Below are 26,613 nucleotides of genomic sequence, written 5' to 3'. Positions count from 1 at the left end.
GAGTCACCCAGCGACATTGCTGCAGCTGGGCCCTGTGGTGGAGGTGACGGCGATGCTGGCAGGGGCTGTGTCAGAACCGTACAGTTAGAAATGCACTGAGGATTCTTTATTCATCCATGAGATTGTGCTGTATTTGCAATTTCTTATTTTAATTTAACATCGGAGCAAAGTAAATTCTTATTATGTTCTTGGTTTTCCTTAAGTCCACAACTTCCACCACTGTCAGCAAATACAACAGGTTACCTTTAATGATTATCTTTAATGATGTTTATCGCTTTGTGTTTTTTGACAAATTCAAACAATAAGATAAATTTCTCTGATTTACTGCCCCAATAAAAACAGTAGTTATGAATTCCTACTATAATCCAGCACTGTGTCAGGCTTTTTACATCATCCCCATGCAGACTTCACAGCCAGTCAGTGAAGCATTTTAAACAAATGAGGAAACAGAGACACATTTATTTCTTTATTATTATTTAACTTGCCTCTGTTCACATGAATAAGGAGATACAGAATTCAAATTTCTAACTCCAACATTTTTCACTCTACCCCTTGTAACTGATCTGGCCCATACCTGCTTAACAGCATCTCTTAATTTTCCTCTTTGTTTTCAAAGTATGAAAAACACACATCTTATTCTATTAATCATCCTATTAATGTGTGTTGATACAGGCCCTATTTAAAGGCATTACTTAGATTAGTAAAGATAAATGTGATTCACCATATAGCTAAATTTTTTAACACTAAAAGTGAAAAAATGATATTCAATAAAGTGTTTTTAGTTTCATTTAGACCATAATTTTTATAGTCTTCAAAGTTAGTAAACATAGTGAACTTGTTACTTCATTACTCTGGTTCATTAATTAATTCCATCTATAGAATTTTCTTTCAAAAATATATTGAGTGTAATAATTTTTATTTAAATTCTTAATTTATCTTAATGAAATTTATCTTAATGAAAATATAGTTTGATAGTCTTGAGAATTTTTTTATTTGAGAAAATGTAGTCTGCTTGTATTTTTCCTTAGCAACTTCTCTTTTATTAGTATTTTAAAACACAATATAGATATTCTTGTTATTCACAATTTTTCATTCTGAAAGGCTATTCCCTAGATCATTACACAGTGAGAAGAGGGCAGTTTTTAGACATTCAATTTAAAATTCTTTTAGTACATTTTAAGTCAGATTTTTAGAATGGAATTCCAACCTAACAGAACAGATTCAGAATTCAAATAGAAAAACTAAAGATGGCCATGAATGTAGTTTCCCAGAGACAGTTTGTGTTATCTGAAGAGTGGAAGAAGATGGTCCAATGAAGCACACAGGGAAAATAATAGTTTAATATGGTTTTAGATGAGATATAATGTATGAATAAAGAATCTCAATTGGTCAAATAGAATTTTACTCCTTCTATGTGTTTCATACAAACTACTCTGTGAAAAATATGTCTGTAGATGACTTCCATATAGGTGAACTAAGCATATTATTTGTTAGGTTGATTGGGAAAATGATTTTTACTAAATAAAAATATAACAACATTTAAAAAAATCAATCAATCTGAAATCTACTTTTATTTTGACCTTTATAATGAATTTCTCTCCCATTATTATGTCTTTAGCTGTTATTTAATTTCAGTTTTAAAAAAGCTAAACATACTTACCTAATGTAATTTTAAAATTTTAATTATATTTCGAATCAGCATGGGCATTAATCATGACAATGACCACCCGTCATGTGCTGACGGTCTTCATATCATGTCTGGTGAATGGATTAAAGGACAAAACCTTGGTGATGTTTCATGGTCCCGATGTAGCAAGGAGGATTTGGGAAGATTTCTAAGGTACTGAGGTCACTTACTGTTGTTGTGTTATGAATGATTATGTGTGCCTGCTTCTTCTGCCAGCCAGTGAAGGTGGCATGGCAGAGGAAGACACCAGATTGGGAATCAAGGCACTTGGTCCCAATTCTGGCTCTTCCATGGACTCATAGTGGATTGGGACATATTATTTAACCCATCTGCTTCTTAGTTTCCACATTTTCAAATTAAAAATTGGGCGAGATGATTTGTAAGGTTGAAAAATTATAAGGATTTAAAAAATCTATTACAGTCTCTAATTCCCTCTTCAGAATTTCTCAGTGGGAACATTCTCATTGCTCATCATTCAGCACATCTCTTGTCATCACAAAGAACCACTTTAACCAAAGCTGCACATTTTCATTGAGTTGGTTCTACACTCTGACTCTTTTTTCATTGCTACATAGTTTTCATCATTACAAATAGTCCTCAATTCTCCTCCTTTCCATCTTCAACACCAGTAACACTTAGCTTTCACCTGGTTGGAAAAATAAGTGAAAACCATTATTATTGTTTTAATTTTCATTTTAAAGGCCTTGTTCTTTAATTATCCTTTTGATCATAAAAGGAGCAGTTGAAACAGTCAGCAAAAGTAATGAACAAGAGAGAGTTGCTTAAAGTATCCAAAAGTCTAAGTAAGAAATACAGAAACACCTAGTTAGCTTATTTTACTGCACTGAGAAATTTAATTCATTTTTCCATACCATTTAAATTAGAAAGCCTATGTTTTCTGCTAAATCTACTAAAACATTTATTACCATAATTCTGCTCTGAACTATGTACAATATATTCTGTGCACGCTCTTTGTTGTGATGGTATAGCCAACAGCGCTTCGAGCATGTCATATGCACACACCAGGTCACTGGCGCAGCAGCCCTAATGCGTTTCTAAGGAGCATGGGAACATGTGTGATTTTGTTTGGCTGCCCTCACATGAATCAGAATTATGATAAAATTAAATGTCACCTCATAAATGGAAGCTGTATTACAATATCAAGCACAAACATATTCGTACTATGCATACTCACTAGAGAATGCTTTCTATAGATTCTTTAAATCCCTGGATGTAGTTAATTTTTTACCTTCACACATCGCTTTTGGACAAGCTAATTTCTGAGTCTGCGCTTCTTTCTTCATCTTATAAATGTGTAAAATAGTAAAGCCACCTCAGTGTTATGTAGATTAGCTGAGTTAATCCAAAAAATTCTGTTATCCTGAACATTATTATCATTATTAGGATTATCTAAAATGGAAATGCTTATAAATAAAAGTCAGACCATATTTTTCACCTTATGAAATATTTCCTGTTGCATGCTAATGATAACAACTTTTCACACGTAATTCAAAATTTTACACATATCTGCATATTGTCAGGTCAAAGGCCAGTAACTGCTTGCTACAGACAAACCCCCAGAGTGTCAATTCCGTGATGGTCCCCTCCAAGTTGCCAGGGATGACATACACCGCTGACGAGCAATGTCAGATTCTTTTTGGGCCACTGGCTTCCTTTTGTCAAGAGATGCAGGTAAGGGTTGTATCCAGGTGGGATTTGTAAAGTGTACGTTCACATTCATTGTTTAGACTTATTGATTAGAGAAGGGGAAGATGACTTTATTTTAGAGTTTATGGCTCAAAATCACCCCAATCTTAGAAAGCGGAATTTTCTCAGAGAATTTTTCCACATTTTTCCCTGAGCACTTTGGCGATGATAGAAATAACTTAATTATTTCTATCATTTAATTAATAAGGAATGACCTTCGTTAAAACTCCTTTTCCTTCTAAGCCTATAGAATGAGAAGTGGGAATACATTGTGTTTTATTTTTTTATTTTTATTGTTGACACTGTTACAGATGATTTTAGAGTCTCTTAAGAGCAAAGAGGTTGGACTTCAGTGATTCCAAAATCTTATTCTGTATTACCCTTGAAAAATCATCATTTTGTTCCCAAATTGGTGCAGCATGTAAAGTGTAGGAACTAAGTAGGTAGAGAGATAAATAGATAGAGCCATTGAAAAGGTTATTTACAAATTCAGTCTCTGATCTGACAAATATTTATTGAATTCCAACTACTTTCCAGACACTGCTCCGTGCACTAATAACACAGCAGGAAACAAAGACCCCCACCTTCATGGAGCATACATTTTAGTTGGGGAAACAGACAGAAAGCAAATATATATAATATGTCAGTTGGGGTAAGTGTTTTGGGGAAGTATAAACTCAGGTAAGAAGGATAGGGAATACAACCTGGATGGGAGCATAGAGATGGTGCTGTTTTATATAGGGTGATTTGGAAAGGCTTCCTGTAAAAGGTGACACTGCGGGGGTGGGGAATGTCTGGCCCGCGGGCCATATAAGGCCTGCCAAATCATTTGGTCAGGACCTGCCAAGGCATTAGGGGTTAGTCGATAAAATGTCTGACCAAATATAGCAGGCTAGTTTTTAAGCTGATAATTTTGTATGACCCGTGAATGATGTTATAAATATCCAGATGGCCCTTGGCAGAAATAAGGTTCCCCAGCCCTGATTTAGAGATTTGAAGGGTGTGATAGCAAGCCATGCATTTATCTTGGGGGGACAATGACAAGAGGAAATGGGAAGCAGAATACTTTGGAATGGAGTTTTGGCTATTTTTTAAGTTTAAGATGCCTATTAGACATCCAAGTAGATATGTACAGAATAGACAATGGCAGGAGGTATAACAAAAATATCGGGGGAAATAGTTATTAGTTCTGCTTGTTAAGACACACACATATACCTTCAAGTGGATACACGTGGAATGATTGCATCTACCAACCTGCCATCTAGACTTTACACAAAATACGTCTCCTAGAAGGCAAGTCCATTACATCAAAGGAGTTGTCAATCCTTTTTATCACTGTACCTCTGGCACTAAAAAGAGTGCTCAATAAGTGTTGGTTAAGTGAATAAATGAATTAGTTGAATGATGAAATAGTAATTCTAAATTTTCACTCACAGAGTGGATTCTTAGCTATAGGCATACCTCATTGTGCTTCACTTTATTGCACTTTGCAGGTCTGTGGCAATCCTGTGTAGAACAAGTCTATCAGCCATTTTTCCAATAGGCTCAGAAGATGGTTAGCATATTTCAGTACTAAAGCACTTTTTAATTAAGGTGTTTACATTGTGTTTTAGACATAGTGCTATTACACACTTAATAGACTACAGTATAGTATTAAAATGAATTTTGTATGCCCTGGGAAACCAAAAAAATTGTGATTTGCTTTATTGCAGTGGTTTGGAACTGAGCCCACAATATTTTCCAGACTTGCGGGTATATGACAAGATAATGTGAAAATAACCTTCTAAAATACTAATTTAACCAAATTAATTAATTCATTAAATTCAGTAACACATAATTCAATAAAATATTAATTTATGACCACATAAACCAATGGATAAGGTCAGGCAACTTATGTTTCACAGCTTATACATGTTAATCAAGTGTCCTTACAACCATTCCATCTCCAGTTATAAATAACTATCAAGCTGCATGGAACGAGGATTCATAGCAACTTTTCAACGTGTGTTTCTGGTAAAATGTTAGAGACTATGGCCGTTGGTCTATAGTATTTGAATTACATATTGCTCTTCCATACTTGTAAACATTTATACGCAAGCACTAGCGACTCCAACATTACATACATGCTGATCTAATTAATGATAAATTTACCCGAAGACATAGCTGTAAAGATGCTTGTGAAACATCTTGACCCCCAGCAACAATAGCTCACGCTTCTGCATTAATATGCTAACTTCTTGGATATCCTTGTTCCCGAGTCCTGGTGCCTCTAGGCCATCTGGCATCTTATGGCTGAGCCAGCTCCAACTGCATCAAGTCATTATAATAGCTGCCTGTAATAGCCTAGCTGAGAACACAGATGTATGGATGTTTCCCTGGAAACCGTAAGAAGTGGCCACACAAAAGTTACATTTTTTTGAGTAGTAAGGAAGTGTGCTAAAATAATTGGAGACCTCCAGGAAACTGAAGGCTCTGCCTTTGCTTGTGGACAGGCACATTGTGAATTGTATACATACTACATTGTATAGAAAACTTTCCAGTGTAATTGAATTACATGGTGACTTAAAAAAGTTACGTAGAAAGTTCATTTTACATTTCTCTTATACCAACTTGATACAGCAAAATATGTAGGACTTCTAAAACCTCTCATTGGATTCATTGAACAGGTTGGCAGTGAGTTAAGGTATCCTATGAAGAATTCTAGAAGACTGAGTCACTGTGATTTGGCATTGTGAAACTCCAGAGTCAACAGGAATTTGGACTTAAAAAGGCTTAACATGAATTTGCCCTCAATGGCTAGTAGTTATTTGGGCATTTCAAACAGCCTCATTTATAAATCATGTTGTCGAGACTGAAGTTGTAGATTTTATAAAGTCTTCCCTTCCTATAAGATCGGTAAAGTTATGGTGAGTTCAACTATCAGGAACTGATTCAGCCCGTTTGGCCATCTAATCAAAGGTTCATCTTACCCTTTGAGTTTTAATGCTACAGTCTACAAGCACATGAGTTTGATGGCAGCTTATTTTACCAGATAATCTAGCTCTTTAATTTCTTTCCTTAGAACTATTTTTCCCCACAACTTCTTATGGACATGGACTTTTTATTTTTAAAGTCTCTTTCTTTGTAAATTGCCTATTTTATTTTTTGCCAATTTTTCAATTTTCTATTTTTCTCTCTGATTTGCAGTTATTTCTGTATTCTAGGTGAGAATTCTGTATTTTAAGCAGTGTATTTTAGTTTGACTGATCAATCAGTAACTAACAAGCATGTGTTAAAATACCCAAGTTTATTTATTTATTTATTTGTTCCTGTAATTCTGACAGTTTTTTCTTATATATGTTGAGTTATACTATAAGGTACATGCACATTTAAAGTTTTTTCATCTGCTTGATTTGTTTTTCCTTTTCCATTTTTTAAAATGATTTATGCCTTAAAACATTTTGTCTGGCATTAAAAACACCATCCTGGCTAATATTTTTCATATTTTCTCTTTAACCTCTCCAGATATAAATATAAATATGGATATTGTTATGGATAAATAGGTATATCTACTAGAGAAAAGCTATTGCTAGATTTTATACTTTTCTGTTTAAACTAAGTTATAGTTCTTTCAAATTTTTAATCAACTAGTTTAACATTTTTTATATTTATTGTAATTAGTGGTATTTTAAAATATATATATATGTTTTTATTGACTTCAGGGAGGAAGGGAGTGGGAGAGAAATAGAAACATAAGTGATGAGAGAGAATTATTGATTGGCTGCCTCCTGCACATCTCACACTGGGGATTGAGGCCACAACCGGGGCATGTGCCCGGACTGGGAATTGAACCATGGCCTCCTGGTTCATAGGTCAACACTCAACCACTGATCTATGCCAGCTGGGCTATGAAATTAGTTTTTTTTAAAAAATATATTTTATTGATTTTTTACAGAGAGGAAGGGAGAGGGACAGAAAGTTAGAAACATCCATGAGAGAGAAACATCGATCAGCTGCCTCTTGCACACCCCCTACTGGGTATGTGCCCACAACCAAGGTACATGCCCTTGACTGGAATCGAACCTGGGACCCTTGAGTCCGCAGGCCGACGCTCTATCCACTGAGCCTCCCCCCCCCCCCCCCCCCCCCCGGTTAGGGCTGAAATTAGTTTTTTAGGATTTTTATTGTCAACCTATTTTATTTTTGTATTTCATTTTATGTCATTTTTACCCTTTTTTCCTTTCTACTTTAAATTACAGAAACCAAATTTCCTCTGCATCAAAAGTCATACATTCTTTATACGTTTTTATGTATACCAGTAATTGGTTCTTTTTTCTTGCTAAATCACATTCCACTGGTTGATAAACTATTTTGTTTATCAATTCACCTCTTCATAGATATCTGGGATGTCAGCTGTTATGAGTAAGGCTACTCTGAACAATTGTGCAATGTTTATGTGATTATGTAGCAATGTTTTTATTCTGAAATATTAATACTTTAATCCATTATATATTAACTGATTGAATTCTTATAAACTGGCTTAGGAACTAGCTGTTTTTATAAATAAAGTTTTACTAAAAAATAGTCACCCCTATTTGTCCACATGTTCTCTTTGGCTGCCTTCAAACTACAATGATAGTGTCTAATAGTTGTAACAGAGTCCATATGGCTCACGAACTTAAAATATACACTATTTGGCACTGTACCAAAAAAATTTGCTGATCCCTTTTATTCCTCCAAAAAGTTTTGTTTTCAGAGGCAATTAAGTTTGTTCAATTCAAACTGGAAACTTTGTCCTACCTACCGTGTACGGCTGCTCATACCTTGGATAAGTTCACTCTTTTCTTATCTTGGCTATTGGAACATATCTCATGTCTGTATGGGTTGGGTGCCAGCTAATGATTTAGGCTTCTCTAACTCTTTTCCTTTTAGGATTATCCCTTCAGTTTTTTAAAAAAATGTTTTTATTGGTGTTTAGAGAGCGAGGAAGGGAGAGGAATAGAGAGATAGAAACATTGATCAGAGAGAAACATCACTGATCGGCTGCTTCCCGCATGCCCCCTACTGGTTATTGAGCCTGCATCCTGGGTATGTGCCCTGACCAGGAATCAAACCAATGACCTCTTAGTTCATGAGGCAATGCTCAACCACTGAGCCACACTGGCTGGGCCCAGTTTCTGTCTTTACTGTTGCTTTAGCCACCAATTGTCATATCATGAGCATAAGCCACTATTAGGTCAAAGCTACAAAAATGGTGAACTCAACTATTCACCAAATGGTGCCACAACTTCAGCTCCCTAAAAAATATACCTGCTTTTATCATTCTCCAGAACCACCAGGAAGTTGCCTTTTGTTTATGATGGTTATTTACGGAAGGATTTGTCTTCTGGGAACTTGCTCCCCCATTCCAGAAGGGGGATCTTTATATCTATCTCTTTCATAGTAAGGAATTCTGGATCATTTTTCTTTCAAATATATATTTTTTAAAATTTCTTTATCGATTAAGGTATTACATATGTATCCTTATTCCCCCATTACCCCCCACCACCCATTCATGCCCCCACCCCTCCCTGTTGTCTGTGTCCATTGATTAGACTTATATGCATGCATATAAGTCCTTTGGTTGATCTCTCCCCCTTACCCCCACCTTCCCCTACCTTCCCTGAGGTTTCATGTTCTGATTGATGTTTCTCTGTCTCTGGATCTATTTTTGTTCATCAGTTTATGTTGTTCATTATATTCCACAAATGAGTGAGATCATGTGATATTTATCTTTCTCTGCCTGGCTTATTTCACTTGGCATAATGCTCTCCATCTCCATCCATGTTGTTGCAAATGGTAAGAACTCCTTCTTTTTTACCACAGTGTAGTATTCCATTGTGTAGATGTACCACAGTTTTTTAATCCAGTCATCTGCTGATGGGCACTTAGGCTGTTTCCAAATCTTAGCTATGGTGAATTGTGCTGCTATGAACATAGGGGTGCATGTATCCTTTCTGATTCGTGTTTCTAGTTTCTTGGGATATATTCCTAGAAGTGGGATCACTGGGTCAAATGGGAGTTCCATTTTTAGTTTTTTGAGGAAACTCCATACTGTTCTCCACAGTGGCTGCACCAGTCTGCATTCCCACCAGCAGTGCATGAGGGTTCCTTTTTCTCTGCATCCTCGCCAGCACTTGTCATTTGTTGATTTGTTGATGATAGCCATTCTGACAGGTGTGAGATGGTACCACATTGTTGTTTTGATTTGCATCTCTCTGATGATTAGTGACTTTGAGCAGGTTTGCATATGTCTCTTGGCCTTCCTTCTGTCTTCTTTCGAAAAGTGTCTATTTAGATCATTTGCCCATTTTTTGATTGGGTTGTTTATCTTCTTTTTGTTAAGCTGCATGAGTTCCCTGTAATGTTGGAGATTAAACCCTTATCGTTGATATCATTGGCAAATACGTTCTCCCATGCAGTGGGCTTTCTTTTTGTTTTATTGATGGTCTCCTTTGCTGTGCAAAAGCTTTTTATTTTGATGTAGTCCCATTTGTTTATTTTCTCTTTAGTTTCCATTGCCCTAGGGGCAGTATCAGTGAAGAAATTGCTTCGGCATATGTCAGACATTTTTCTGGCTGTGGATTCCTCTAGTATTTTTATGGTTTCTCGTGGTATGTTTAAGTCCTTGATCCATTTTGAGTTTATTTTTGTGTATGGTTGTAAGTTGGTAGTCTAGTTTCATTTTTTTGCATGTATCTGTCCAATTTTCCCAACACCATTAATTGAAGAGACTGTCTTGACTCCATTGTATGTTCATGCCTCCTTTGTCAAATATTAATTGAGCTTAGTGATTTGGGTCAATTTCTGGGTTCTCTATTCTATTCCATTGATCTATATGTCTGTTCTTGTGCCAGTACCAGGCAGTTTTGAGAACAGTGGCTTTGTAATACAGCTTGAAATCTGGTACTGAGATCCCACCTACTTTGTTCTTCTTTCTCAGGATTGCTGCAGGTATTTGGGGTCTTTTTTTATTTCAGATGAATTTTTGGAGAGTTTTTCTAGGTCTGTGAAATATGCCATTGGTATTTTAATGGGGAGTGCATTGAATCTATAGATTGCTTTGGGTAGTATGAATATTTTAATGATGTTGATTCTCCCAATCCATGAACATGGTGTGTTCTTCCATCTGTTTATGACTTCCTCTATCTCTTTTTTCAGTGTCCTGTAGTTTTCCACGTATAGGTCTTTTACCTCCTTAGTTAAGTTTATTCCTAGGTATCTTAATTTTTTTGGTGCGATGGTAAATGGGATTGCTTTTATAGTCTCTCTTTCTGTAAGTTCACTATTGGAGTATAGAAATGCCATAGATTTCTTGGTGTTAATTTTGTATCCTGCTACCTTGCCGAATTCATTTATTAAGTCTGTTAGTTTTTTGATGGAGTCTTTCGGGTTTTTTATGTACAATATCATGTCATCTGCAAATAAGGACAGCTTTACTTCTTCTTTTCCAATTTGGATGCCTTTTATTTCTTCTTCTTGTCTAATTGCAATGGCTAATACTTCCAGTACTATGTCGAACAGGAGTGGTGAGAGTGGGCATCCTTGTCTTGTTCCTGTTCTTAGGGGAAATGGTTTTAGTTTTTGCCCATTGAGTATGATGTTAGCTGTGGGTTTATCATATATAGCTTTTATTATGTTGAGGTATGATCCTTCTATTCCCACCTTGCTTAGAGTTTTTATCAAGAAAGGGTATTGGATTTTTGTCAAATGCTTTTTCTGCATCAATTGATATGACTGTAATTTTTATATCTCAATTTGTTTATGTGATGTATCACGTGTATTGATTTGGGGATATTGTACCATCCTTGCATTCCTGGGATAAATCCTACTTGGTCATGGTGTCTGATCTTTCTGATGTAGTGCTGGATCTGATTTGCTAGAATTTTGTTGAGGATTTTGGCATCTACGTTCATGAGGGATATTGGCCTGTAATTTTTTTTCATTGTGTTGTCTTTACCTGGTTTTGGTATTAGGGTGATGCTGGCTTCATTGAATGAGCTTGGAAGTGTTCCTTCCTCTTGAATTTTTTTGGAATAATCTGAGGAGGATAGGTTTTAGTTCTTCCTTGAATGTTTGGTAAAACTCCCCTGTGAAGCCGTCTGGCTCTGGGCTTTTGTTTGCTGGAAGCTTTTTGATGACTGCTTCAATTTCTTCCATAGTTATTGGCCTATTGAGATGTTTAGATTTTTCCTGATTGAGTTTTGTAAGGTTATATTTTTCTAGGAATATGTCCATTTCCTCCAGGTTGTCCAGTTTGTTGGAATAGAGTTGTTCATAGTATTTTTTAACAATCCTTTGTATTTCGGTGGGGTTTGTTGTTATTTCTCCTCTTTCATTTCTGATGTTGTTTATTTGGGTCCTCTCTCTTTGCTTCTTGGTGAGCCTGGCTAGAGGTTCATCAATCTTGATTATCCTTTCAAAGAACCAGCTCTTGGTTTTGTTTATCTTTTGTATTGTTTCTTTGGTCTCTAGGTCATTTATCTCCGCTCTGATCTTTATTATTTCCTTCCTTCTGCTTACACTGGGCTCTTCTTGTTGCTCTCTATCTAAAAAGTCTTTGAGTTGTAGGGTTAGGCAATTTATTGCCATTGTTTCTTTTTTTTGCAGTAGGCTTCTAGAGCTATGAACTTCCCTCTCAAGACTGCTTTCGCTGTGTCCCATAGATTTTGGATTGTAGTGTTTTCATTGTCATTTGTTGCCATGATGTTTTTTATTTCTTCCTTGATCTCTCTGGTAACCCAGTCATTGTTTAATAGCATGCTGTTTAGTCTCCATGTGTTTGATTTTTTTGGATTGTTTTTATTGTAGTTGATTTCCAGTTTTATGCCACTGTGATCTGGGAAGATGCTTGATATGATTTCTATCTTGAATTTGAAGAGACTTTGCCTATGACCCAACATATGGTCTGTCTTTGAAAATGACCCATGTGCACTTGAGAGGAATGTATATTCTGTGGCTATGGGGTGAAATGTTCTGAAGATGTCAATTAATTCCATCTGGTCTAGTGAGTCATTTCGGATTGATGTTTCTTTGCTGATTTTTTGTTTAGAGGATTTGTCCAATGGTGATAGTGGGGTATTAAAGTCTCCTACTATGATTGTATTGCTGTCAATCTCTCCTTTGATATCCTCCAGGAGTTTTTTTATGTATTTGGGTGCTCCTGTATTGGGTGTGTATATGTTTACCAGAGTTATTTCTTCTTGTTGGATTGCTCCCTTTAGTATTATGAAGTGGCATTCCTTATCTCTGGTTATGTCCTTCACTTTGAGATCTAACTTGTCAGATATAAGTATTGCTACCCCAGATTTTTTTTCATTTCCATTCGCCTCAAAAACCCTTTTCCATCCCTTCATTCTCATTCTGTGTGCATCTTTTTTCTGAGGTGGGTTTCTTGTAGACAGCAGATATATGGGTCGTGTTTTCTTATTCAGTCCATTACCTTATGTCTTTTGATTGGGGCATTTAATTCATTTACATTTAAAGTTAATATTGATTGGTACTTATTTGTCACCATTTTTATTATTTACCTATGTTTTCCTTCTTTGCTTACTCTTTCTTTCTTTCTTTCTTTCTTTCTTTCTTTCTTTCTTTCTTTCTTTCTTTCTTTCTTTCTTTCTTTCTTTCTTTCTTTTTTCAGCAGACCCTTTAGCATTTCTTTCATTGCTGGTTTGGTGGTAATAAATTCCCTTCGTCCTTTTTTGTCTGTGAAGTTCCTGTTTTCACCTTCAATTTTGGTTGATAGCCTTGCTGGGTACAGTATTCTTGGATTCAGACCCTTCCTTTGCATGACTTTGTATATTTCATTCCGTTCCCTTCTGGCCTGATGAGTTTCTGTTGAGAAATCAGTTGCTAGTCTGATGGGGGTTCCTTTGTAGGTAACTTTCTGTCTCTCTCTGTCCACTTTTAAGATTCTTACTTTGTCGTTGGTGTTTGCCAATTTAATTATAATGTGCCTTGGCATCGGTCTGTTGGGGTTCATTTTGCTTGGGACTCTGTGAGCTTCTTGGATTTGTGTGGGTTTTTCTTCCCTATATCAGGGAAGTTTTCTGTCATTATTTCTTTAAACAGTTTTATATTCCTTGCTTAGTTTCCTCACCTTCTGGAACCCCTATTATGCAGATGTTATTTTGTTTCGTGTTGTCCCAAAGTTCCCTTAGGCTCTCCTCCTGCTTTTTAATTTTTTTTTTCTAGAAGCTGCTCTACTTGGGTATTTTTTCCTACCTTGTCTTATAGCTCACTGATGCGATCCTCTGCTTCTTCTAATCTACTCTTGATGCTTTCTATTGAGTTCTTTACAGCAGTGATGTCCTTTTTCATTTCTTCTTGATTCTTCTTCATTTCCTCTCGGTTCTTACTCATATTGTCGAATTTGTCTTCCATTCTTTTCAGCCACCTTATGACCATTTCTCTGAATTGTTTCTCTGACAGGTTGCTTGCCTCCATTTCATTTACTTCCTTTTCTGGTGATGCCTGCTTTTCTTTCATATGCGGGCTGTTTCTTTGTCTCCCCGTGGTCTCTCTTCTCCAGGTGTCTGGTTATGTAATTCTCTTTCTCCTGCGTTGATTTAAGGGCACAAAATACAACACAACCAGGTACAACACACAAGACACTGAACCAAAATGTATTCACAATATTAATAACCCCAAATAAAGGTGACTACCAGAGAAACGCAAATTAGGGGATAGGAGAGAAAGAAGAAAAGAAAAGAAAAAAGAAAAGAAAGGAGTGCCAAAATGAAATTGGGAAAAGGAAAAAAAAAAGTAAGAGAGAAAAGAAAGAGAATAAGAAAGAAAAGGGGAACAAACTATATATATGGGGAGAAAACTCCAATAGAACAGCCACCAATCCCAGCAAATGCCAGCAACAAATACCTGGAGATGAATACAAACTACAAACAATAACTAATATCAAGTGAGTCGAGGGAAAACAGAAGCAAAAAACAAACAAAAACAGAGCAAACAAAAAACAAACAAAACAAAAATAACAATAAGCAAAACAATCTCACAAACAAGCATAAAAAATTGATATAATCAACATTGAAGCAAACAACAACAAAAGGACAGAAAGAAAAATAATTTTTTGGATGTGAAGACAGAGAAGAGAGAGGTGTGTATGAACTCGGAGCAGCGGATTGGAAATTAGATATATAAGTAGGGTGAAATTTTAACGGGGTTAAAAAAAAAGAATAGGGAGAATCTAAAGCAGGAGAAGGGTAAGAGAAAGAGGACAACAAAAGGGGAAAAGTTAGGAAGAGAGTGATGGCAAAAAGGTAGAGTTGAGATAGAGTAGAATGATGCTAAAGGAAAGATGAAAATAGAATGTAGAACACTAATCTCAAAGTCAAATAAAGAGAAAATAAAATGACACTTTTTTTTAAAAAAAAGGTAAAATAGTAGTAGTAATAATACTGATAGAAAATAAAAATGTAATAATTAAAAAAGTAAAATCAAGTGAGGAAAAAAGAAAAAAAATAGTTTCTTAAGTAAAAGATGAGAAGAAAAATAAAATGTGCAGTAGTGAAGCTCATTCACTTCCTCTGTTGTTCTGTTTGGCACGCCTGTTTCCCAGTCAGGACAGTATTGCAGTTCCCTGTGTTCCACTGCTCCTCAGTGTTGTAAGCCAGTCCTGATTTTTAGCAGGCAGTGTGTCTTACTCTCTTGTATTCCTTTATTTGTGATTACACAAGAGTCAATTTGTGATTCAACCCCTGGGTGGCAGTGTTCCTGGATTGACCTCGGGTCTATAGGTCCTCTCTAGCCAGTGCTTAGCTCCTGCTTTCCCTGTGGCACTCAATACCAGTTTGTGGGAGTGGGCTGCCCAGAGCTGGTTCTCCGACAGTCACTCCCCGCTCCAATCCCCAGGTTCCAGAAAAACAACTTTCCCCTGCAGTCTCCTAGGGTGTCCCCAACTGGGTGATCCCATGCACTGGGCTCAGCAATCAGAAGCAGGGATTTAAAGAGGAGAAAGCTCAAGTGTGTGAACTCCGGGGCTGTGCACAAGTCTGCGCAGTCCTTCCTCCCTCTACCCACCCCCCCCCTCCCCGTGTCCAAGCAGCCGGCACACTTTTAAAATTTTTAGGCTGTCCTTCTGTGTCAGATCAAAATGGGTTGCTTTTTAGAGATCCCCTCTGTTAGCAGCTCTGAGGACCCCCTTCCACATTCATGGATCATGCCAGCCCCAACATCCACGGATTTTTCTAGGTTCAGGCTTCCCCTGGTCCTCCAGCTCCCGCAGTGCGCGCATTTCTCTGTCCTCCCGGGACCTAAGATCTCACCTTATCCCAGGCGAAATCTGACCTTTACGTGGTGGAGTGTAGAGCTCTTCTGAATCCGCGTGTTTGTGCCAATTTGGGACTGGTGCTCTGGGGTTCACAGCTGTTCAGTGGGTGCCGCAGTTGTAGATTTTCAGGCTTTCGATAACATCCACTTTCCCCTTCAAGATTGCGTGGTCTCCGCGTCCGAGGTGATGGCTCTGGGAGGGAACCCAGCAGCAGTGGGGGCTGCCCGGTCAGGGGAGCCCCGTCCAGCAGTCCCCCACCTTCTTCTGGAGTATAGCTGTCCCTTAACTCACCAACAGACACTCCCCATGTGACCCTCAGCTGTTCTTTCTGTCTGCTCCAGGACAAGGCTTGGGACACGTCTGTCTATTCCGCCACCATTTTTTTTTTCTCCTCAAATATTTTTAATAGTTTCTTCCCACTTTTCATTCTTTGGGACTTTATTAACAGTTCTCTTTTCTGGAAATTTTCTCTATTGATTTGAGAGAGAGAGAGTTTTGTTGTTTCATGCATTTATGCATTCATTGGTTGATTCTTATATGTGCCCTGACTGGGATCGAACCCACAACCTTGGCATATTGGGGCAATGCTCTAACCACCTGAGCCACTGGGTTAGGGCCACACCTTGACTTTTTTTTTGAACACTTTCTGATGTGCTCTATTGAAAGTTGCTACTTCATTTGTTCATTAGGCAGTCTACATTTTTCTTCCCATGTCTATTAACTTCTTACACTAGCAATATTGAAGTATGTGGAGTTGGGAGGTAAAAGGAAAGACAAACTTATTTAACTGTTAGCAGCCAAATCTCCCCTGTAAAGGGAGTAAAGTTTTTGAGATATAAGTGAGCTAGATTTCTAGTATTTCTCCTACTAAAAGGAAGGTTTATAATGATGGCTGAAATCCAATTGTTGCTTTATGTAGTCAATGTTTATATAGAATTATCCTCATTTCTATCACTCTCCTTGTTCACATTGCCTTTCAGTCCTTTGCTATCAGATCTTATTTCTTCTTGAAGTACATCATTTTGAAATTCCTTTTGGATAGTTTTGTTGGTAGTAAACACTCAGTTTTGTTTTCTTGAGAGTCTTTATTTAACCTTTGGTTTTAAATAAAATTTTAGCTAAGTTGAGGAGTCTATAATGACAGTTTTTTTTTCCTCTTGTCATTTTTGATATATTATGTATTCACTTCCTAATGTTGGTACCAAGATGCCATCTTTGTCATTTTCCTAATCTTAAAAGAAAACTTTCAACATTTCACTTTTTTTTATGATGTTTGCTGAAGATTTTCATAAATGTCCATTAATCATGAAGACATTTCCTTCAATGGCTCATTTACTGAGATTTTTTTTAATGAATGTTTTAATGGATGTTGAATTGCATCGCATGCTTTGTACCCACAGACATCAAAATCATAGATTTCAAAGTTACTGGTATGCTTGATTACATTAATCAAATCTCTACTGTTGCAGTAACCTTGTATTCCAAGGAAAAAGCCAACTTGGTCATGGCACATGGCATTTTTTATGCATTGCTGGAATCAGTATGTTAACATTTGTTTAACATATTTAAATTTAATTTACTAATGAGGTAGATGACTATTTTAACTTTCTTTTACAATGCCTTCTGGCTTGGATATCATAAAGTGTGTTTAGAAGTATTCCTTTTTCTTTTCTCCAGAGAGTTTATGTAAATTGAGAATTTAATTTTCTTGCAAGATTGTTAGTTTTTGGACCAGATGTATTCTTTGTGAGATTTTTAACAATCAGTTTTAACTATCATATGGTTACAAAACAGTTCAGCTTTTCTATTGATTCTTGGGACCATTTTAGTAAGTTTTTTTAAAAAAACATTCTTTCATTTTATGTAAGTTGTCAAGTTTATTGTCATGAACCTCATAATCATCCTATTTCTGTTTAAACTTTACATTGTCTGTTGTTATGACTTCGTTTTTTATTACTAATAGTGTTTGTTTTGCCTTCTCTTTTCTTGCTAATTTTCAATTTTATTTAGTATTTATAATGAATAGATTTCAGCTTTTTATTATTTCTTTTGAGTCTTTTGTTTTTCGAGTTTTAAAAATACCTCTTTCTCTTTCTTCTTCTCTTCCATTTTTAATGATACTAAGGTGTTCTGTAATGGAAAACACTGTTTTTGAATATACTGTCCTATACGGAATTACATTTTCAATCAAAAGTTTAAGTTATTGAAATTGTATTTTGGAAGATAATTTGTGGAAGAATTAAGAGTTACATGTTCAAGATTTAATTGTTTCTTTCACATATATGCACTTAAGTTTTTTATTTTAACATAAATTTCAGAACATCTTAATGGAACTATTTGCTATAAAGAAAGACATAGGTATAGGTTATCTTTGAAGATAAATTTTATGATATTTATATATGAGCAGTTAATCTTCCATTTAAATTATTTGTTTTAAAACATATATTATTTTCATGTAAACATTTAAAAAGCCTACTTGAGATAAACATCCAGATTAATACAATGTGCTTTTAATGGTCTTTTCTTGTTATGGAAGAATAAAAAAGGGATATTGTATTATTTTTATTAGTTTGCTAGGAAATGCTAAGTTGTACATTTCTGTTCTGGATTCCTGTGCAAAGCATTTTAAGCTTGAAAGTTCTTTTCTTAATTGACATGTTAAGTGGTTCCAACAATTAACTTGGAAAAAAAATTCAACTCTGACTTGTGTAACATATGGTGACTGTTTGGTTCTAACAAGATATCCCACCCTGCCCCTCATCTTAAGAAAGGGCTTGATATTACAAAGCTTTAATAGCACATGTCTGAGATATTCCACTTAGGGTAAAAAACGGATTTCTTCAACATTTTCTTGCTTTACTTCCAGCCGTGGGCAAACTACGGCCCGCGGGCCGGATCCGGCTGTTCTATCCGGTTCTCTTGCTCTCCCCTCCGCTCCTTTACTTTGAATTTATATTAGTTCACACGAACACTCCATCCATGCTTTTGTTCCGGCCCTCCGGTCCAGTTTAAGAACCCATTGTGGCCCTTGAGTCAAAAAGTTTGCCCACCCCTGCTTTAGACAGTTGGGATTGAAATTTTGAATATGAGTTATGTTTAAAAACAAGGCTGTGATTTACTTCCGTAAGATCCCTAGGCCTGCAGAACGTAAAGGGTAAAGGGAGCTCCTCTTTGAGAGATTTATGCGACATGACTGTGCTTATCTTGAAAAGCTGCCAAGTTTGCTTTTATGCTCTCAGTGCCTCAAGTGGAAATCAATTAAAGTACCTGCTGTTTTGAACAGTAGATGATGGTGGAAGGTCAGAATTCAGACCACCAACAGTGTTCAACAGGCAAGTTATATCCTAAAACTACAGAGCGGAAGGTTGGCTTTTTAATTCAGTGTGCACTGGTTAACTAACGAATTGACTGAAATAATTCATGTTTTCACACAACTAAGCTTTATTGAATATAAGTAGAGCAACACTCTTCCTTGGCAGAAAACTCAACAGTTGACCCCATGATTATAAAACATCCTTAACAGAAAGGTCTCAGGAGGGAAAAACAAACAAAAAAAAAAAAACTTCTAGGAACTAAAATTCTCAGGTTAGAGATCTGTTAATTCAAATAGAAATGTGTCCACAAAAGTACATCAAACAAATAACCTCTCTTTTTATTTTCAAGAGTCTAACATATTGTACAGATTTGATTTAGGGATTTTTAAAAGTGAGTTTCTGGATGAATTTTTTGATGAATGATATGTGCAAATAAAAGCATACAAAATATACTTGTATAAAATATTTTGAAGCAGAAAACTATCTGTCATAGCCGATAAAGCAACATAAATAAAATATATCACACTGTTGCATTGATTGTTGAATTTTTAAGAACTTACAAACATGTCAGAAATGGAAATATTTAAAGAAAGACAGGAAAAGAATATTTTGGAGCTTGTGGACAAATCCATTGTTAGAGTTGTAACAGACCTGTTTAAAACATTAGCTTAAATATATCTTTCCCAGATTTGGGTCATACATTAATTTGAACTTTGCCATGTTTTTTGTTTGTTTGTTTGTTTTTGTGTTAATCCTTAACCAAGGATAGTTTTCCATTGATTTTTAGAGAGAGAGTAGAAGGGAGGGGAAGACATAGAGAGAAACATCAATATGAGAGAGACACATCGATTGGTTGCCTCCTGCAACGTGCTGACCAGGGCCCAGGATGAAGCCTGCCACCCAGGTACATGCCCTTGACCAGAATCGAACCTGCAACCCTTCAGACCTTGGGCTGACGCTCTTTCCACTGAGCAAACCGGCTAAAGCTGCCATAGTTTTTAGGCTGAATACCACCATCAGAATAAACCCCCTAAAATAGCCTTTTTCTCTTAACCTGCTGGTCAACTGCTAAGTGGCTTCTCTTTCTCTCCGGACATGGAGTCAGTCCCTAGTCCTCCCTGGCAAGATCTGGTTCTGCTATCTTTCAAGTCTTGTCCATGCTCCCTTCCACTGGGTGCCTCCTCCATCGAACTGATCTTCTCACCCTGCATGACTCTTGTCTTTAACATGGTCGCTTACCTTTTTTTCTGTTTGTATTGACATGCTCCCTTCCACCCTCTTCTCCAAACATCTGGATAGAGAGCAACATAATCATATTCACTACAGATTGCTTTCATTGCCTTTAAATATCCCTCATGGATTTCATATGTCTATGCAATTTGTTAGTAACATACTTATGCCTAAAAAACTTCAGCCATCTTAGAGAAATAGGAAGTTCTTAAGAATATGGCAGCTGCGCCTGTTACTGTCTGTGTCTCTGGGGTGGCCACAGTTACAGCTGTGGCTTAGGTTTCTGACTGTCCTCCCTCTTGCTTTTCCTCGGAGCGCTCTTCTTCGTTGCTTCTGTCTCTGCTGCGTTATCTCAGTCGTCGTTTTTTAAAATTCCTTTCAACTTTTCCATAGAAAAAGTTCATTGTGTCCTGGAGATCTAGAACTCATTCCAACTGAGGTAAAATGACTGATAATTTATGGAAGTACACCCACTGAGTGCTCTGTATTGTGTCAAGGACTAAGGATGTACAATGAAATCATGACACTCGGCATGGCATTTAAGTATAAAGCAAAGGTGACTACAAGCTTTAGGACAGGAGGCATTTTGATTCCTCAAACCTGGTTCGTGTAATGGTATAAATAATGATTTCTAGCTTACCCTTTTGTGTTGCAGCTACTTAATGTTGCATGATCTCCTGTGTTTTATTAAAAGAAATTTAAACATACTTAAATACATTAAACAGATTTTCTGTTTTTATGTATCAATCTTCGCATTACTATAAATAAGCCATATCCTATTTTAGTCATAAGTTTAATATTAAAAGCACCTAAAGCATATTTTTTTCAAAGAACTTCTGTTCTATTGAAATAGTTTTCTCAAAAACGATTGATTTAACCTAAAAAATATGATACTGTTCCCTTATCAGTTATTATGCCCTTGTTTTCAGCATGTTATCTGCACAGGGTTGTGGTGCAAGGTGGAAGGTGAGAAAGAATGCAGAACCAAGCTGGATCCCCCTATGGATGGAACTGACTGTGACACTGGTAAGGTAAGTCATTGGTGTTGTCTGGAGTTAATTAGAATATAATTTCCTCCTGCCAGTTACATGTGTGTCCATCTTAACACTAGTGGAATATTTTCAGTATATATAAAAATGTTAGCATTTCATCTATTTTCCTTTCTAACTTTTCATAGTTTTTAAATCCATGGTTATTTTGTTAATATCAGTGCAATTATTTTTATTGTTGTTGATTATGAGAATGTTGAGAGTCAGATAGATATATGTATTACCTTGCCAAAAAAAAGAATTCATTTTTTTTTTACTATTTATAGCAATAGTAAGAAATAACAATCATAAATAATAGCATACATAATAACACTTCTCAGAACTGATGAATACTTTCAGGTGTAAAATATTGTCTCAGGAGAGCCACTGAATATAATTTTTCCTTGTCATTTCAAGCATCATAAATAAAACACTCCATTTGACATTTTGGGGATTAGTAAACATTTGGCTGTATAAGTTGTTTAACCTAATATGTTTTATAAGGCTATAGAAATTTATTAGTATATATTTCCAAATCAAAATAATTGTTGTTGAAAATTTAATTTTCTTTTGAAGAAACTGAAGGAGGTAGATCTCACATGAATGTATAATTATGGTAAATTTAGTCAAAAGATAGTTCAATAGTGGACCTAGTTTTTAAATTTTTATTCTATGAAGGGAAAGTGAATAGTATGACTTCATTCTAGATGAAAGATCAGAAACCTTGCCTCTGAAGAACATGAACTTTTATTATATTTGAAAAGAAACAACATAAAGATTACTTAGGATGAATACTTAGTGAAAAAAGTTATGTAGAGTGCTACTTTAAAAACACATCCATTTGAAAAATTGACAGAATGGAAATCTAGCAATTCCATTTCTAGAATTTTGCCTAAGGAAATGCTTACACATGTGCACAAAGTTGGTATGTGGGTGTGTACACAAATACACACACAGATGTTTATGTAAATGCAATTTGCAATGGTGAGAAATGAGAAACAACAAAAATATTTATCAGGAGAAGAATGGTCACAGTGTATCTGTTAGAAGAATGAAGTAGTCATATTTGTTCTAACATGAAAATATCTGCAAGACACAGTGGTTAGGATATAAAGGCATGTAAGAAAAATTGATACTTTATTATACCATTTGAGATTTAAGAAAAACAACAACAACTTGTATACAGATGTGAATACACATCACATAGTATATATATATATATATATTTAAATTATATGTATATAGTTTGAAAATATAAACTTCAAACTGTAATTAGTAGTTAATTCTTGGGAGAGAAGTGGAATTGATGGATGGGAATAAAGCAACGGGGGGTGAAGGTGAATATAACTTTTCTCCAGACATTTCTGGATTGTTTGCATTAAGCATGTAGTCATTTGTTACTTATATGATTTCTTTAATTAAAAACAGTACAATTTGTTTAAATCCCAGATATCTTTAAAAAGACTGGAAATATTTTATCACTAGATAGAATCAATAAAAAATGGTTTCTTTAAAGGGAACTTTTGTGAAATATCAGTCAGTTATTCACATACTGTGCCAAATGTTTTTCTACGAGCTTATATGGAGAGTCAGAATTTGGATTTGTTTTATTTTTAAAATTATACACAAAAGTGCAATAACGTGTGTATATTAGGCAAGCCTTATGGTGTTGTGCTGAGTAATTTATTGCTTGAATCATAAAACTATGCACCAGCAATACTTTTCATTATCCCTGAAACACAAAAACACTAATAAACAAAGATAGCCATATTTCTTCAAACATCATACAACCCATTCTCCTTAGTTATGTGGCAATATAAAAGCTCTTTTTTTTAATAATCTAGTGTCTAAATGGTTTTCTACTATTATTTTTCTCCTGATATTTATGAGAATAATTTGCATTCTCAAGGTCTCTAACATAAACTTATTCTTCCAACTCCTCAAAAGTAGAATGTTTTATTTCCCTATGATTGCACGCATGATGTGCTCTTAGTGGTGCTGGTGTCATACGTTGTGTATGGAAGTAACTAATGAACTTCTCGGTTCCTCAGGCCATGTGTTTCAGCTGTTGTAGGAGCCACCATGAAGATAGCTCCCCAGGTTCTGCAGTTGAGTGCTGTAGTGCTAAAACATTTGAATGCTTGCAACCTCGCACTAAACACTGTAGCTCAATGCATTGCAAACCAAGAAACAGTTATGATGCCACTCCAGTGATGTTAATCTAGCTGTGTAACTAGTTTACCTACAAGTATATAATTAAGTTGAGGAGGTGCCTACAAAACGATATGATTCAAAATGGTTGTGAGTGTAGGGATTTATGCACTATTTATACACAGCATTTTCCAAATTACAAATAGCCCGCTTCCTTTCTTCCTTTCTCTTAAATAATAGTATCATCTGTATTTACATTTTTATAGACTAGAGGTTAAAGAGTTGATAAATTATTTGGTAAGAAACAAGAAATATACATTGGGGGAGGGGAAAGCAAAATATTATACCAATTTACTAGAATTTTAGATTACTTTGAAGGATTCTACTTAATATATCTTCTCTATTTACTTTTTTAAAATTGAGATTCTTGAAATTACCATAGTCATTCTTGATAAAAAAAATGAAAACAGTAATACTCTTATAATAACAAATTTTCGTATGTACCGAGTTTGTTGACTTCCTTCCTCCTCTCCTTTTCTCTAATCCAATAATGTATGTCTGAGAAGATTTGATTAGAAAACAGTGTTTCCTTTGACATCTTCCTGGACCTCTTCTCATCCGCTGTTTTCATGAGCTTCCTGGACATATCTGCATAGAAATTTGAGAGAATAGAGTCAATTTTTTAGGTCGTGTACCATCTCAGAAACAATCTATAGTACATTCTCTTAACATTTTCATAAATCAAACTGAATTAGTAGATAAGACAAATTTTGACCTTTTTTTTTTTTAGACCAGGTGTAATATCGTTTTTGAGTCTAAAAAATATAAATGAAACAAAATATGCTGCTAGAAAATTTATGAAAAAACATAATTAGGATCATTTTACATTCAAACGCAATAGAGTATATTGTATAATGATTTAAAGAAAACAATTAACACTTACCTCACATTGAAGTCCAGCTCCTTCACCTGCAAGACACAAAAGCAGGTTCTCCACAGTCTTACCCAGAGACATGCTTATCTGCAAGGTGATGAACTTTAAGTATTATGTTTCTTTAAATTTCTCTGATTTGTGTACGCAAATTTGGCTTGCATATCTGTTTCCATTTCTCTTCATCTGCCCAATTTGGTCTAGTTGAAATGACATACAAGTCTAGATCCTGGTCTTTCTCAGAATATTTTTAGTCAGCTGTGAACTCTAGTCCATCCTTTTAATGTCAGCTTGCTGCTGACTGGGCAAGGAGCTATGACATTCACTCTGGGAAAAATAAACATATTTCAAGTAGGTCAAAACAATTTGACCAATTGAAGTTTAACAGCTTTCTCCTCAGATCCCCCCCCTCCACCCCCCATGAATGACATAACATTAAAACCATTAAGTTTGGTCCTTAAAACCATTAAGTTGTTTAAATGTTTTCACAGGGTCTGTTTTTTCCCTCTTTTGAAATTTTTAGACTTGAATCTTCATCCAAAATCTTAGTTTTTTTAATGACAGACTTAGCATATCAATACATATGAGTTGTTGAGGTTTATTTTTTTAAGCCTGGATTTAAAATTTCTTGACTCTAAAAGTGAGTGAATTTAAAATTTTACATGATTAGAGAAAATCTGCAGGAACTAATTATTTTATTACATAGAAAAGCATTAACTGGGCTCAAACAAAACAATGTAGGATAGTTTCTAATTTTTCTAAAGACAGCATTTAAAGACTTATTCTCTAAATAAATTTTAAAGAGGGGGGTGGGTGTGGGCTAGAAGGGGTCAGTGGGGAAAAAAAGGGACACCTGTAATACTTTCAACAACAAAGATAAATTTTAAAAAAATTAAGAATAAATTTTAAAAGAAAGATAGATCAATGAAAAGCAGAATGAATAGAATTTTGGTAAGGTTTCTGGAAACTTATTAATAACATTAATATGATAAACATGCAATTTATTTTTGTTATAGCTAACCTTTATTAAATCTTTAGTATGGTCTGTGTATTATGCTTAGCACTTTATTCAGTCCCTGAAAAAAAGTCTGTTAGATAAGTTTGATTATCATTCTCATTTTGAAATGGGAAAATTGAGAATCAGAGTGTTTCTTAATTTTCTCAAAATTCCTTAAAAATCATGTTGCCCTTAGGTGCAGAAAAGTGTTTAGGGCTGAAAGGGTCAATTTGATCAACCATTAATCTAAATTTTTCTGATCTTTACTTATTATTCTCAACATGATTTTCTTCAATTAATTTTTACCTTGAACCTGTTTGCCATGAGCACCACATACATGATTTTCCTGGAATAAGAAGAAATTATAATAAGCTGTCTACCAAGTCCTGGCAGCCATTCCTTAGTGACACAGGAACAGTCTCTTTCACTGCTTTTGTTTAAAGTCCATGCAAAAGTAAATATAAAAAAGAAGGAGCACACTCTTCTTTTTTCTTTCACAGTCACATTTCTCAGTAAATAGACACTAAATAAGCTACAGAAAAATGGAAATGAAATGACAGAATTTCAAAAAGTCTAATTGCCCAAGTTTTTCAAATAAACAACTTTCAGAAGAAAATGTGCTATAATGTTAAGGCTTCAATTTAATGGGAACTCTTTAAAAAAGGGGGGGGTGGGTGGCATACAGGAAAGTGCTAAAATAAATAATACTTATTTTTTAATATAAGGAGAGTACCCTGAATCACTGACATTTCAAATAAAAGTTGCTAAATTTGTTTAAATTCTGCTTCACTCTAGTTATAGGACATTGGTGTCTTATTTTCTTCCATCCTTACATATGACTCTGCGTTTTCTGTTCATCACGTTTTAGTTATAAGTTTTTAGAGTGTGATAGTTTTCCTTTCCTGGCCTGGGCAACCCCACATTCCCTCTTCACCTTTCCCTGTCACAAGTACTGAATGCTCAGGGCTGCAGTACAAATGTCTGTGTGCTGGGTTTTTGTTTGTTGTTTTAAATATATTTTTATTGATTTCAGAGAGGAAGGGAGAGGGAGAGAGATATAGAAATATCAATGATGAGAGAGAATCATTGATCGGCTGCCTTCCGTATGCCTCCTACTGGGGATCCAGCTGACAACCCTGGCATGTGCCCTGCCCGGGAAGCTAACCAGAGACTTCTTGGTTCCTGGGTGATGCTCAGCCACTGAGAAACACTGGCTGGGCTGTGTGCTGTTTTCATGACAAGACTGTTAGATCTGACATGAGACCTG

At 35.6% G+C, this 26,613-nt stretch overlaps 1 protein-coding gene across 1 annotated transcript in view; it reads left to right on the top strand.

The window, feature by feature from the left end:
• Positions 1 to 26,613, top strand: part of ADAMTS19 (ADAM metallopeptidase with thrombospondin type 1 motif 19) — a gene marked incomplete at both ends in the record, with an annotated part of 216,683 nt that overhangs the window by 112,090 nt on the left and 77,980 nt on the right. The window contains 3 exons of the mRNA XM_080672669.1: positions 1,700 to 1,840; positions 3,229 to 3,379; positions 21,169 to 21,270. Coding sequence (XP_080528795.1) covers positions 1,700 to 1,840; positions 3,229 to 3,379; positions 21,169 to 21,270 — 394 coding nt within the window. The remainder of the gene's footprint in view (positions 1 to 1,699; positions 1,841 to 3,228; positions 3,380 to 21,168; positions 21,271 to 26,613) is intronic.

This window comes from Plecotus auritus (genome assembly GCF_963455305.1).
Source record: "Plecotus auritus genome assembly, chromosome: 6".
NCBI lineage: Eukaryota > Metazoa > Chordata > Mammalia > Chiroptera > Vespertilionidae > Plecotus > Plecotus auritus.
Note: the sequence above shows the minus strand (reverse complement) of the source record. Positions and strands in the feature narration are given on the sequence as shown.